Raw genomic sequence first — 13,676 nt, 5'->3', positions numbered from 1 at the left:
TAAAACGTGAGAGCGAAGTCAAATGTAGCTAAGCTACTGACAGCTTTCGTCAACAACGGAAGGACCCCTTAGAAGCTGATCAAAAATCCATTTTGTTTAAAAAATATTGGTATTAATAAAACATAACTAAAAGTAAATAGAAATTAAAGAGAAATGTAAGGCAAAATAACTACAAATATAAATAAAATTGTTTTTCTCTTACTTTTCCTTTTAAGTAATGTGTTATTTTTTTACAGGCAAATTCTGAACAGCTTACAGGAAGTAAACGAAAATAAGCGTTAGAGAGGACGGATTTTGCAAAACAAAGTAAAAATGGATAGGTTTTCGTGGTCAAATGGACTTTTAGAAATAAATGAAACATTAGTGATCCAACAGAGCGGTGTCAGACTGTATGATGGTGATGATAAGGTATAGTTTTGTTTAATGACAAGGGTTTTAAGATGACAACAGTTAGCATTGAAACACTGAAATACACTTTTGATTGATCATAAGCGAGCACTTTTTTAAAATGAAAGTCATAAAACCAGTGCGTTTAGGATGGTAAATGTGTTGTGTAACATCTTTGTTACTCGTGATTTGAGAAATTAACATATCGAAGTATGCCTTGCTGTCTTTTTAACAGTCTAAACTGGATGTTGGAGTTGCCTTGTTAAGCACCCATCGGCTGATCTGGAGGGACATTAAGAATCATGTAAGAAAATATTAAACACCAATACACCAGTTAGGACGAAAACAAAAAATCCCAATTTAAATGGTTTATTCTTGCCTGAGAGAGCATCCCCCATTTTAATTTAGTAGGAAATAGTTTCCCTCTGACTTTAACAGATAAATGTGTGTTTTCTTCATTATCTTATTTCTTCATGTTTATATATTTTTGTTGTTTAATTTTCAAGTTTAACAAAAGTATCACAGGCTGCCGCAGACTATGAACGTAAATAAGCTTTTAAGACTAAATAAGACACACCCATCATTTACTGGATGCTTTATTTTGTCACACTGTGTTTTTTGTGTTTGTATTTTTCAATCTGGAACCAAAACAATCAAATTAACAACACATTAAATTCTTTATAAGTCTAATTAATTCCAGTTAAGTTTTTATTTCTTTCTTTATTTTTGTAGGAGTGCTGCATGGCCATCCCCCTGTCTCAGATCATTTTCTTTGAGGAGCAGGCTGCAGGAATAGGAAAGAGGTACAGTATGCTGATTATGTGTTGTAGACAGACATTTTTTAGACAACATGGATGAGGTTTTGCATATAAAGGCCCTGTCACACTATAACGTTTTAGAGAACATGTGTTGACTTATGTAAAGTTTGTCCAACACACTGGCATACGCTGAAGATGGAATAAAAAAACAACAACAACCTGGAAACCTTTCTTGAGCGTACTGTATACATATCGCACTGGTAACGAATTGAACGAATATATAATCCAGGACTTATCCCTAGTTTATACATAATTTATACAAGCTTATGTCCACATTTTTTGTCATATGAAAAGCTCACGAGCAACGTTAGTGTAGCTTGTGCCGAACTTATGCAGAGCATGTTGGAGCGTCCCATGATGGGGGTGGCTGTCACACAGTGACGTACAGCATCAGTGTATAAAAACAGACAAGCACAACGTACAGAATACTTTATTTGCCATTTGTGCATAAAGTCAACAATCCAGGCATGTTAGAATTCTTGTGCAAAGCTCTTTCAGAGTCAAAAATGATTAAATTAAAAAAGAATAAAGTAGATTATATCTACACTGTACAGAAAGTGATTATGATTACATCTTCCCATGTTACATGACGAGTTAAGTTAGATAGAGTAAGGCTATTATTGCACCTGTTCAGTAGTTGTTTTATTTTTCCATCAGTCTATCTGTGGCAGGGAAAAAAATATAAAAAAAAACTTGTATGATGGTTGATGATACTGTCCACTTTACTTTGTCTCAAGTTATGATTTTTTTTGTGTGTGTCTGAGTAGAGAGTAAGATGGATAGAGTGAGTCCTTGATGAGTCCAGCTTGTACATTGAGTCCATGGAAGGAAGTTTTGTCCTTACGATCCTCTCTGCAGTCTTTATTACTTTTTGCAGTGCCTTTCTTTCTGCTTGTGTGGTGTTCCTATATCAGACAGTGATTCCTACAGTCAAACCAGCTATCCTGAGCAGCCAAATGAAGTAAAGCCTTTGCTGGGATTTTTTCACGGTGGTGTTGTAAGAGCAGCTCAGGTCTGATGTAACCCAGGAATATATGACTATCAGCCCTCCCTACCTCAGTCCTTTTAATGAGGAGAGGCTGTAAAGAGGAGGGTTCTTCCTGAAGTTCAATATGATTTATTTGGTGTTGTCTATATTAGGATGAGGTCATTTTTTTTCTCCATAGGTAATAATGTTATCTACTAAGATTTTGTATCCTGACTCATCTCCCCCCTTGATGAGCCCCAATAAAGTGGTGTCATCTGCATATTTAATAACGATGGTGTTATGCTGGGTGGAGACACAGTCATAGGTGTACAGGATAAATAGTTTTGGGCTGATGCAACAGTCCTGCAGGGATCCTGTGCTGACTGTAAGCTCAGCCGACACCCGTCCTCTCATTCTCACCGTCTGTGGTCTGTCAGGATCCAGTTGCAGGTGGGAGTCAGGACGCTGAGGTCTGTCAGCTTCTCTATTAGTTTGCCCAGGCAGATGGTATTGAAAGCCGAACTATGGTCCATGAAGAGTATCCTGGCATATGTTCTGCTGCTTTCCAGGTGTTACAGTGTATGGTGTAGGGCTATTGCTGCTGCATCATCCACTGATGGATTAGGGCAATAGGCAAACTTGAGAGGGTCGACAGTATCCGGGATCATGCAGTCGATGTGCCGAAGAACCAATTTTTCTAGACACACGTTGATGTAAGTTATATAAGTTAGGTGTAAGTTTTGAATAAGCTACCAGCACACTGATATACTTTGGCTTTTTTTTTTTTTTAATATGCTGATGCCAGCCAATAATTTTGCACAAAATTTTCTGCAAATGCCAACTTGTTGCTGATAAGTTTGGCATACGTTACAGGAATACAGCAGTATGAGTTCTCACACGTTACATAAGTTCACATACGTCAGAAACCTGCTGGACAATTGTGAAGCATATTTATTTATAACCCATGAGCAACTGACTTCTAACACATATTTAACATATCAGACTATTCTACAACTTATATTGACCTATTAAACATTTAGCTGACGACTCTAGAACTTACTGAAAGTGTTTTTTAAATTTTTTATTATTAGACCGTTATTTATAAACGTTAGTTCCCATTGAGCCTCCAAGACTCATTTAAAAGAGAGACAACATACAGGCAGATGAGAAAAAGAGAACACCAGGATGTAGGAAGCCAAAAAAAAAATCATGTCTCACTCTATTTCCTGTCCGGAAAACTGTAAAAAAAAAAAAAGACCTCGCAATATAAAGCAGCAACATACAATGACATTATATTACATTTATGCATAGAGGTCGACGAAGCCGGTGAGTTATCCATAAACACTTCAGAAAGTTCCAAAGTTTTGATAAGATGGTACAGTGTCTATCAGCATCATGGTTGTGATAAGGCCACGGGTGTCCTCAGGAGTGGGGGCAGGCAGAGCTTTTAGTTTACGTATCCTCCAGGAGCAATTTGAGATAAGTTGGCCTATCGAAGGCCAGCGGGGAGGCCAAATTCAGATAAACAACAGTTGTTTGGTGAGAAAACCTCCTGTTTTCAATTTACAGCCAGCGTTTTTTGTCAGCATTTAGTGGTTCACTTGTATATAAAGTAGTAGGCGATGGGATATATGCCTTTATGATGGGAGCTGGATCTTGACAATCTGTTTGCTTCATAGAGCTGTTCAATAGAGCCGCACCACAGTGGAGTCATTGCGCACAATGTACTTCACGACCACGCAGTGTTGCCAGGTGAGAAATGTAGGATTATCGTACTAAACATAAAATTATCGTATTTTGAGGGAAATTATCATACACCCATCATAACCAAAATAACAAATCTATTGATGCACTATAGTAGTGATGGGTCCGCTTCCAGACCGACTCTGCTTCTTCTTCTTTTCTTTTTTTCTTTTCCTCACTCATGGGGCAGGCGCAGCGGACTATTCTGGAATTTCCAGCCAATCGTGCATCTGTTTGCGGACACAGATGCCTTCAGGGTTCACAAAAAAATTCTGACAGACAGTTGCGAGAGGCTGACGACAACTGATTACAACCACACATTCACGGAATGGTCAAATTATCGTATGTTTGGCCTTTTTTGGAATTATTGATCGTACATCATACAGATGGCAAAATTGTCTACAAATGTGATAATTATCGTACACCTGGCAACACTGCGACCACGTGTTTGTCAAGTGGGGAATCCCCCTCTCTTGAGCTGCTCTCCTCCCCTTTGCCTGTTCTTCATCTCTGTGAAAAAGCGGAGGAGTGTTTGTCTTTGTGTCTGAGGTGGAACGCATGAATATGTTTTGTATCTGCTTCACCAGCTGGTTCCCAACGTATGTGAAGTTATAAGTACCTTACAAACATGTGTGAACTTACACTAAACTTACCTGTTCCATACCTGGAACTTATGCCGAACTTATGAGCAACACGTCGGCAAACATTGAAAATTTTGTGCATGTAAATTATCATTAATTTGCAATTATACAGTATATCAATATGCTTGAAGCTTATTCCAAAATTACATCTAACTTACGTGACTTACACCAACATGTTTGACTTTTTTTCATTGATTCTCTAAAACGATAGTGTGACAGGGCAACGAGCAGCATTTTGATTTTTAAAACTTACAATAAGGATTCAGTGGCAAATGTTTAGAGAAGCTTAAAAATGAGCATTTCAGTAATGCTGATTGTTCAGCTGTCATCACTTGTAGTTATCTGAAAGATAAAACTTGATCATCTCATAAGTAGTAGTTCGAGCATGATAATGGAGGGATAGACTCCAGATGGTGGAATATGTTTAAACATTTGAACAAAAGCAAATGGAAGGGTCCTTGGTCAATTTTGCTCTTTTCATTTTATTAAATAACTGTTTTTGAAGTCAGTGTTTACAAAAAAAAAAAACATTTTCACAAAAATAAAACTAAATTTCTTGTATTTCTTACCCTGTAGTGCAAAAATAGTTGTCCATCTGCATCCTTCTGCTGCCAGTAAGGAACCCGGTCCCTTACAGAACAGCAAGTTCTCCTACATCAAGATGTCTTTTAAAGAACACGGGCAAATTGAGGTAATTAAATATTATCTCAAAGCTGGAATTTTTTTTTTTCTTTACTTCCTCTTTACTTTATCATTCCTTGTTTGTTTTTCATTCTTCATTGTCTGGAAGTGATACAGTGTTTTTCATTACAGTTTTACAGGAGACTAACAGAGGAGATGACACAGAGAAGATGGGAGAATACACCAGTTTCACAACCCATTTCCACTGGAGCTGGGTCTCAGGTAAGACACTGATCAAACAACTTTCCTCATTTCACCATGATCTTTTTATTATTTTTTTTACAGATTACAGAAGGTAAAATGGGATTGCTTTACCATCAAATCGTACACCTGAATATCTAAACAGAATTCAGTTTATTTATATAACGCCAAGTCACAACAGAAGTTGTCTCGGGGCACAGAACACAATCATTCACATACAGTACATACAAAAGCCAATTAGTATAAGTTGTCTATCTGAGGAAGGAAGCCAGCAGACTCGTTGAATCTTCACTTTGTCTCAGTCTCCCATCTTGAGCAAGCACGAAGGCAACAGTGGAAAGGAAAAACACCCTTTTAACAGGAAGAAACCTCCAGCAGAACCAGGCTCAGGACGAGCAGCCATCTGCTTCGACTGGCTGGGTTTGAGAGGAACAGGAAGGAGAAACAAATGAACACAGAATGGCAGGTGCAGGTTTAGGTGCAGGTGTACCTCCTACTGGAACAAAGACAAAAACATGTCAAGCATAGAACAATTACAAATACAAAACAGATAGAGTAGAGCAAGTAAAGACAGCAGCAGAGTGAAGAAATGTGGTCAGTTTGTCCTTCAGCAGTCTAAGCCTATAGCAGCATAACTTAAGGGACAGCTCAGGAAACCCAAACCAACCATAACTATAGGATTTGTCAAAAAGGAAAGTCTTAAGCCCAGTCTTAAAACTGGACAATGTGTCAGCCTCACAGACAGATACTGGAAGTTGGTTCTACAAGAGAGGAGCCTGATAACTGAAAGATCTTCCTCTCATTCTGCTTTTGGAAACTCTAGGAACCACAAGTAAACCTGCAGTCTGAGAACGAAGTGCTCTGTTAGGAAAATATGGAACAATAAGATCTGTAATATAAGATGGGGCTAGGTTGTTGAGGGCTTTGTAGGTTAGAAGTAAGATTTTGAATTCAATTCTGGATTTGACAGGGAATGAATGGAGAGAAGTTAAAACTGGAGAGATATGATCTTTATCATCAACTCATTAAAACTCTGGCAGCAGCATTTTGGACTAACTGAAGACCTCTTAAATAAGTTTTTGGACACCCAGAAAACAAACAATTGCAATACAAGCACTTTTTATAAGTTTTGTGTAAACTTTTCATTTGCTTGCAATTTAAAATGTGCTCCACTAGATGGCAGTGTTTTTCTGTATTTTTAGTCTCTTGTTCAAAATCAAATTACAGTTGTTGCCTTGAGCAGCTAAATCATTTTTGCTTTGTCCGGAAAAATAGTGTCTTTGTTTCTATCGGTTACTTCATCTGCAATAAGTCATTTGTCTCAAAATAAATACAAATAAAACTTTTTATCTAGCTTAAAACACTTCAAACACATTCAAATGTATGTCTATAAATCTTCTAACTACCCGGAGTTTTGTTTTTGTTGTTTAAATGAAGTCCTTTGCAAGTTTTTACAATAAAAAAACAACTTTGAGTTTAACTGTATCATTTTCTTTCCTGAACGGTCGTGTAGACAGGAAGGACACGCGCTGTGGGAATTGTCGGCATTGAAAGGAAGATAGAGGAGAAGAGAAAAGAAACAGACAAGAATATTTCTGAGGTAAATTCTCCATTGCAGAGGAAATGTCAAAAGTTAAATCATGTAACAACACAACACTATGTTAAATGTGGTTCAACACATTTTTTATAAACATTTTTATTTCCGTCATTGTTTTATTCTGTTAGAAATAAAATACATGAAAAGATTGTAAAATAATTCTTGCCAGTATTGATGTTGGTTTTGAGTCTAGTTTGCAGCTGAATCCAAGTACAACATAAGAACTCTCATCGTTATGAAAAAGTTTTCCACGCTCTCCAGACATTTTGAACTGATACAACCTCCAGGATGGGAAGCAAAACGTCTTCAGCTATAGAACAGGAGTGCACTTTGGTTTTCCAACCTTTTTATTTATTAATTAACCATGTTCTGAAAGACTGACAATCTTCAGCATATTGCAACGCCAACTTGCCAAATATTGGGAGTGGGGTCTGTGTAATGGAATTAAAAAAATGATCTTGAACTAAAACTTTGTTTTCCTAACTGTGAGTATTTCTGAGCACCTTTATTGTTTTCAGGCCTTTGAGGACCTCAGTAAGCTGATGGTGAAGGTAAAGGATGCTTTTGTTGTAATCTATAACATTTTATCCCATGCTTTTGAAGTTATAAGTTACATTTTGTCAACTCAAAGTTATACTACATGATTGCTTACACTTTTGGAGTATTAAATACACTTAACCTCATACACATGTTGCTAAACGATTATCTTTCCGACAGGCTAAAGAGATGGTGGAGCTGTCCAGATCCATCGCCACCAAGATCAAAGATAAGCAGGGAGACATAACAGAGGATGAGGTATCTAACCAGCTGGAGTTGTTACTCCTAAAAGTCTTTATTTGTGTACACTAGGGCTTTAACAGACTACTCGAGTAATCGGCACGCCGATTCATAGGACATTATAGAGTTTTTAAATTTCACGTCGAGTATTCGTGGTGACATCATTGCGTCACGTGTCACGTGATCCGCACCGGGCGCGGGTTACAAAATGGATTCCTCCCAGCAGATGGACTGAGCGGAGCAGGCCCAGTCTTGGCAAACAGGTAGAAATGCATCAATAGTGTGGAAATATTTCACTAAAGATAAATCTTCCGGTTCAACTACCGTAAGGAAACAGAAAATGAGTCAACTTCCTGACTGTTTGGAGCTCGGTGTGAACCGGTGTTATACCATATTCTGTGACCACCATATATTGTGACCGAAGGGGGCGGTGTTTTATGCATTGTTGCAGGTCACAGAATGTGGCGTAACACCAGGTCCATTGACCGAACCAGCTTCCTCTGACCTTGTTTCACAAACTAAAAGCAAAAAATATTAATCTCTAAACCTATAAAAACCTATAAACATATTAATCTCTAAAACTAAACCTAATGCACAACACTGTGGGCGGTGGTGCATAGTGGTCGTCCGCCCCACTGTTTTTAGTTTTGTTTTTGACGTGCAGCACGTTTCTTTCACTTTTGCAGCTTAATAATAGTAACTAATAGTTTTAGATTTCCTGTGACTTATTTGCAGTATGATAAATGGTAGGAGCATAATATATGCTCCCAATGTTTTGTTGGTCATTTTTTGTAAATAATGACCTTTTTTGCGGTTTTATTAATTTTTTTTATTTTTGCATCTTGAGATCCTATGACGTCATGAAGTACTCGAGTTCTACTCGAGTTTTATTATGTTAATGTTGAGTTTAAAAAGTATGTAGTCGTTCAACCCCTAGTGTACACATGATGCCTTTTAGTACATTCTGTATCCTTTAATGCACACAAAGTAGAATGATACTTATTAAATCTGAAATTATTTTGTTTTACAGACAATACGGTTTAAGTCCTACCTCTTGAGCATGGGTATTGCTAATCCCGTTACCAGGGAAACCCACGGATCAGGCACACATTATCACATGCAGCTGGCCAAGCAGTTAGGAGACATGCTGCAGGCTCCTCTAGAGGTGTGTGTCAACCGTTCTACATCCAAAAAGATTCAAAACACATTCTAGTACTTTTTTGTACATAATATATTTTTCTTCTCATACGTTCTTCCTGTTGCTCCCTCCCCCCTCAGGAGCGTGGAGGGATGATGGCTCTTACAGAAGTTTACTGTCTTGTCAACCGTGCAAGAGGAATGGAGGTGATGCTCCCGTGACAAACTCATTCACCAAACCTGTCACAGTTCATTAGCATGTCTGCATGTTGAGTCCAGCTGATTCGGCTACACATCTCATCAGTACATGTATTTAGTCTTCTTTTTTTTTCCTCGTAGCTTTTATCTCCAGAAGATTTGTTAAATGCCTGCAAAATGTTTGAGTCATTGAAGCTCCCACTGAGGTGAGTATGACCTGTTTTTGTTGCACACTTTAAATGATCTGTGTGTGCTCATAAGGCAGACTGTGTGTTTATTGTAATGGATGAGGCTGTTGCCTGGCTTGCAGAGAGGCCAGGCTCTTCCTGCCTGACTTCCTGTTGTGGGAAAGGGTGTCCTGGCTTCTGCAGCCGTCATTTCCTGTTACTTCCTGTTACTTCCTGTTACTCATGGCTTTAGAAAAACACTGGCCTGTTTCCCTGTTGCTTTGCAATACTGGTTCCAGTGCATTTAAACATTTTAGCTAAATGAAGCTGGAACTATATTTGTAATTACTATTAAATATGCACTATACTCTTTTACATAGTAATTTGTCAACAGTAGCAGCTAGCTGTAGCACGTCTAATGCAGCTTGCTGCAGGATATGATTTTTTTTTTATCCAATCAGATTCTGTATTGAGTCATGCTCAGATTTTAGACTCGGAAAACAATGACTTGTTTTTCCCTCATGTCTCTCCTGGAGGCTGCGAGTGTTTGACAGCGGTGTCATGGTGGTCCAGCTGCAGTCTCACAGTGAAGAGGAAATGATAGCCTCTGCTTTGGATAGTGTAAGTTTGAATCCTTACTAACATACAACACCTCTATCTAAACGAAAAGGGCAGCGCCTCCCACGAGGTCACAGCCTCAGACACCTCTGTCTCCCCATGTCTGTTTATGTTTTACTTGGACGGGCTGTACTGAAATGTAATTTCGTTGTGCTCTGGTGCAATGACAATAAAGTTGATTCTGATTCTCCTCCACCACCTGGTAAATGTATTTTTTTCTTTCTCGTTCTCAGGTGACAGAAAAGGGCTCTCTGACAGCAGAGGAGTTTGCAAAGCTTCTCGGTCTCTCTGTTCTTCTTTCTAAAGAACGGTACGTTAACGTAACTTGCTCATAATGCGTCTGTTCTGCTGAAGAACATTGTTAAAACAATCAAAACATCGAGTTGCTTGTTTCTCATCGTTTTGCTTTTTCTTGTCACTTATTTATTTTTCATTTCCAGGTTAATGCTAGCAGAGAAGATGGGCCACCTGTGCAGAGATGACTCAGTTGAGGGTCTGAGATTCTACGCAAACCTTTTTTGATTTGTTTACATAATTGTTGGAATATAACTTGGCTATAGCACTTTTGCAGTTAGACACTGCATTAAAACAATCATTAAAGATGTGCACCATGGTTTGTGACACTCATTCAGTCTCAATGTTGGTCATTATTCGTGTCATTCTGCTAAATATACATTTTCCTCATTCTTACAAACCGGATTCCAAAAAAGTTGGGACACTAAACAAATTGTGAATAAAAACTGAATGCAATGATGTGGAGGTGCCAACATCTAATATTTTATTCAGAATAGAACACAAATCACAGATCAAAAGTTTAAACTGAGAGAATGTATCATTTTAAGGGAAACATCTGTTGTTTCCAAATTTCATGGCATCAACAAATCCCCAAAAAGTTGGGACAAGTCCATTTTTACCACTGTGTGGCATCCCCCCTTCTTCTTACAACACTCAACAGACGTCTGGGGACAGAGGAGACCATTTTCTCAAGTTTAGAAATAGGAATGCTCTCCCATTCATGTCTAATACAGGCCTCTAACTGTTCAATAGTCTTGGGCCTTCTTTGTCGCACCTTCCTCTTTATGATGCGCCAAATGTTCTCTATAGGTGAAAGATCTGGACTGCAGGCTGGCCATTTCAGTACCCGGATCCTTCTCCTACGTAACCATGATGTTGTGATTGCTGCAGAATGTGGTCTGGCAGTATCATGTTGAAAAATGCAGGGCTTTCCCTGAAAGAGATGACGTCTAGATGGGAGCATATGTTGTTCTAGAACCTGAACATAGTTCTCTGCATTAATGGTGCCTTTCCAGACATGCAAGCTGCCCATGCCACAAGCGCTCATGCAACCCCATACCATCAGTCATGCAGGCTTCTGAACAGAGCGTTGATAACAACTTGGGCTATCCTTGTCCTCTCTGGTCTGGATGACATGGCGTCCCAGTGTTCCATAAAGAACTTCAAATCGTGACTCATCTGACCACAGAACAGTCTTCCATTTTGCCACAGTCCATTTTAAATGACCCCTGGCCCAGTGCAAACGTCTGAGCTTGTGGAGCTTGCTTAGAAATGGCTTCCTCTTTGCACTGTAGAGTTTCAGCTGGCATCAGCGGATGGCACGGTGGATTGTGTTCACTGACAATGCTTTCTGGAAGTATTCCTGAGACCATTCTGTTATTTCCTTGACAGTGGCATTCCTGTTTGAGGTGCAGTGACGTTTAAGGGCCCGGAGATCACGAGCATCCAGTAGAGTTTTACGGCCTTGACCCTTACGCACAGCGATTGTTCCAGATTCTCTGAATCTTTTGATGATGTTATGCACGGTTGATGATGATAACTTAAAAGTCTTTGCTATTTTATGCTGGGTAACACCATTCTGGTATTGCTGCACTATGTTTCTGCGCAACAATGGTGGAATTGGTGATCCTCTTACCATCTTGGCTTCTGAGAGACACTGACACTCTGAGAAGCTCTTTTCATACCCAATTATGTTGTCAATTGACCTAATTAGTGTTAATTGGTCTTCCAGCTGTTCGTTATATGCACAATTTCCTTTTTCCAGCCACTCATTGCTACTTGTCCCAACTTTTTTGGGATTTGTTGACACTGTGAAATTTTGAATCAGCATATTTTTCCTTTAAAATGTTACATTTACTCAGATTAAACTTTTGATCTGTCATCTATGTTATATTACGAATAAAATATTGACATTTGCCATCTCCACATCATTGCATTCAGTTTTTATTCACAATTTGTTTAGTGTCCCAACTTTTTTGGAATCCGGTTTGTATATTTATATACTTCTTTTGTAGTGCATGCTGTTATAAAACACCCCCAGCCACTGGTTTAACCATAAAAGTGACTTTCTGCATTAAACTGTTAGTCTAATTGGTCCTCCTGTCCTCTTTTTGAAAAAATCTAAATGTTTTATTAACCTTGCTGCTTCAGTTTTAGTATTTTGTTTGCCCCTCTGTCTTGTCCATCAAATTCAGACAGTTTTGTTGGAGTATATAAAGAAAAACAAATAAGACTAAATCTACAATTTGATCAGGTTAATCGTATTACCTGGCAGCATTTTATTTGAACATATATTCTGTAAAAAGCCTAACTGCAGAAAAAGGTTTTAAAAAGTCTGTAAACCTTATTAGATTCCCCTGCTGTGTGGTTCTCTTATTGATAATAGATTAACGCAGCTGGTTCAGGAAATATTGAGGACTGAGCTGAAGCAGTTCATATTGAAGAGGGATTCATGTATGATTCTACAGAATGGATCATTTTAATTTGAAATCATCTGGTACACCTCTGCTGTTTACCTCAGTTCACCTAATGTTTGTTTCATATCACTGATACAATAATACCTAATATACATTTTATGTGGGGGTGTCAATGTGGAAATAATTATCAAATTTTATGGTGATTACTTGGAAACTTGCAAGAAAGCTTAACAGGTACGATTATTGCATGAATATATGTGCACTATTAGTGCTTTGTGAAGACCAGGCATTTAGTGTCAAGGGCATTCTGTCAAAGGTTTATGGATGTTTGTCACGTTAAATGAATGTTTGTGAGTTAGAGTGTTGTTTTTTCCTCAGAGAGGAGCCTGCAAACACACTTGATAAACTGCATCTATTCATCTTCTCTTTGGCCATCCTCTTTGTCTTTTTCCTGGCAGCTGAAATTCTAACATCCTGCTACCAGTATACCCACTGTCCCTCCTCTGGACATGTCCAAACCATCTCAGTCTGGCCTCTCTAACTTTATCTCCCAGTTGTTCAACCTGTGCTGTACCTCTGATGATCTCATTCCTAATCTTCTCCAAACTTCTCACTCCTAAGGAGAACCTCAACATCTTCATTCACTTCCAGTTCTTTCTCCAGTCTTTTTGTCGATGCCACTGTCTCAACATCGCTGGTTTCACCATTCATTGGCTTGTAAACTTTTCCTTTGTCCTTTGCTGATGCTTTTTTGTTGTAAATCACTCCTGAAACTTTTCCCCATCCACTCCATCCTGCCTGGACTCTCATTTTCACCTTTTTACCACACTCCCCATTTTCCTGGACAGTTGACCTCAAGTACTTGAAGTCCTGCACCTTTTCCACCAGCCCTCATGAAGGTATACATTTTTAAAATTCACATTATTAATTACTGAGGATTTTCAGTATGGCTGATAGATACAATCCAACTTTAATGAACTACTTTCAAATGAATGTCTTCATTTTAGTTCGTGAATGATAAACCCCTATTAAA

General features: G+C 38.5%; 1 protein-coding gene across 1 annotated transcript; it reads left to right on the top strand.

The window, feature by feature from the left end:
* The first annotated feature begins 251 nt into the window (after positions 1-251).
* On the top strand, positions 252-10,454 carry vps36 (vacuolar protein sorting 36 homolog). Its single transcript, XM_037687386.1, has 14 exons — positions 252-408; positions 623-691; positions 1,120-1,190; positions 5,133-5,247; positions 5,370-5,459; positions 6,952-7,038; positions 7,554-7,586; positions 7,753-7,830; positions 8,843-8,977; positions 9,091-9,156; positions 9,289-9,353; positions 9,851-9,935; positions 10,166-10,242; positions 10,373-10,454. The coding sequence occupies exons 1-14, from the start codon at positions 313-315 to the stop codon at positions 10,452-10,454; spliced, it is 1,149 nt and encodes a 382-aa protein (XP_037543314.1). The 5' UTR covers positions 252-312.
* Positions 10,455-13,676: the final 3,222 nt, after the last annotated feature.

This window comes from Nematolebias whitei, chromosome 14, assembly GCF_014905685.2.
Source record: "Nematolebias whitei isolate Nwh7 chromosome 14, NemWhi1, whole genome shotgun sequence".
NCBI classification, from domain to species: domain Eukaryota; kingdom Metazoa; phylum Chordata; class Actinopteri; order Cyprinodontiformes; family Rivulidae; genus Nematolebias; species Nematolebias whitei.
This window is presented reverse-complemented; position numbering and strand designations above follow the sequence as displayed.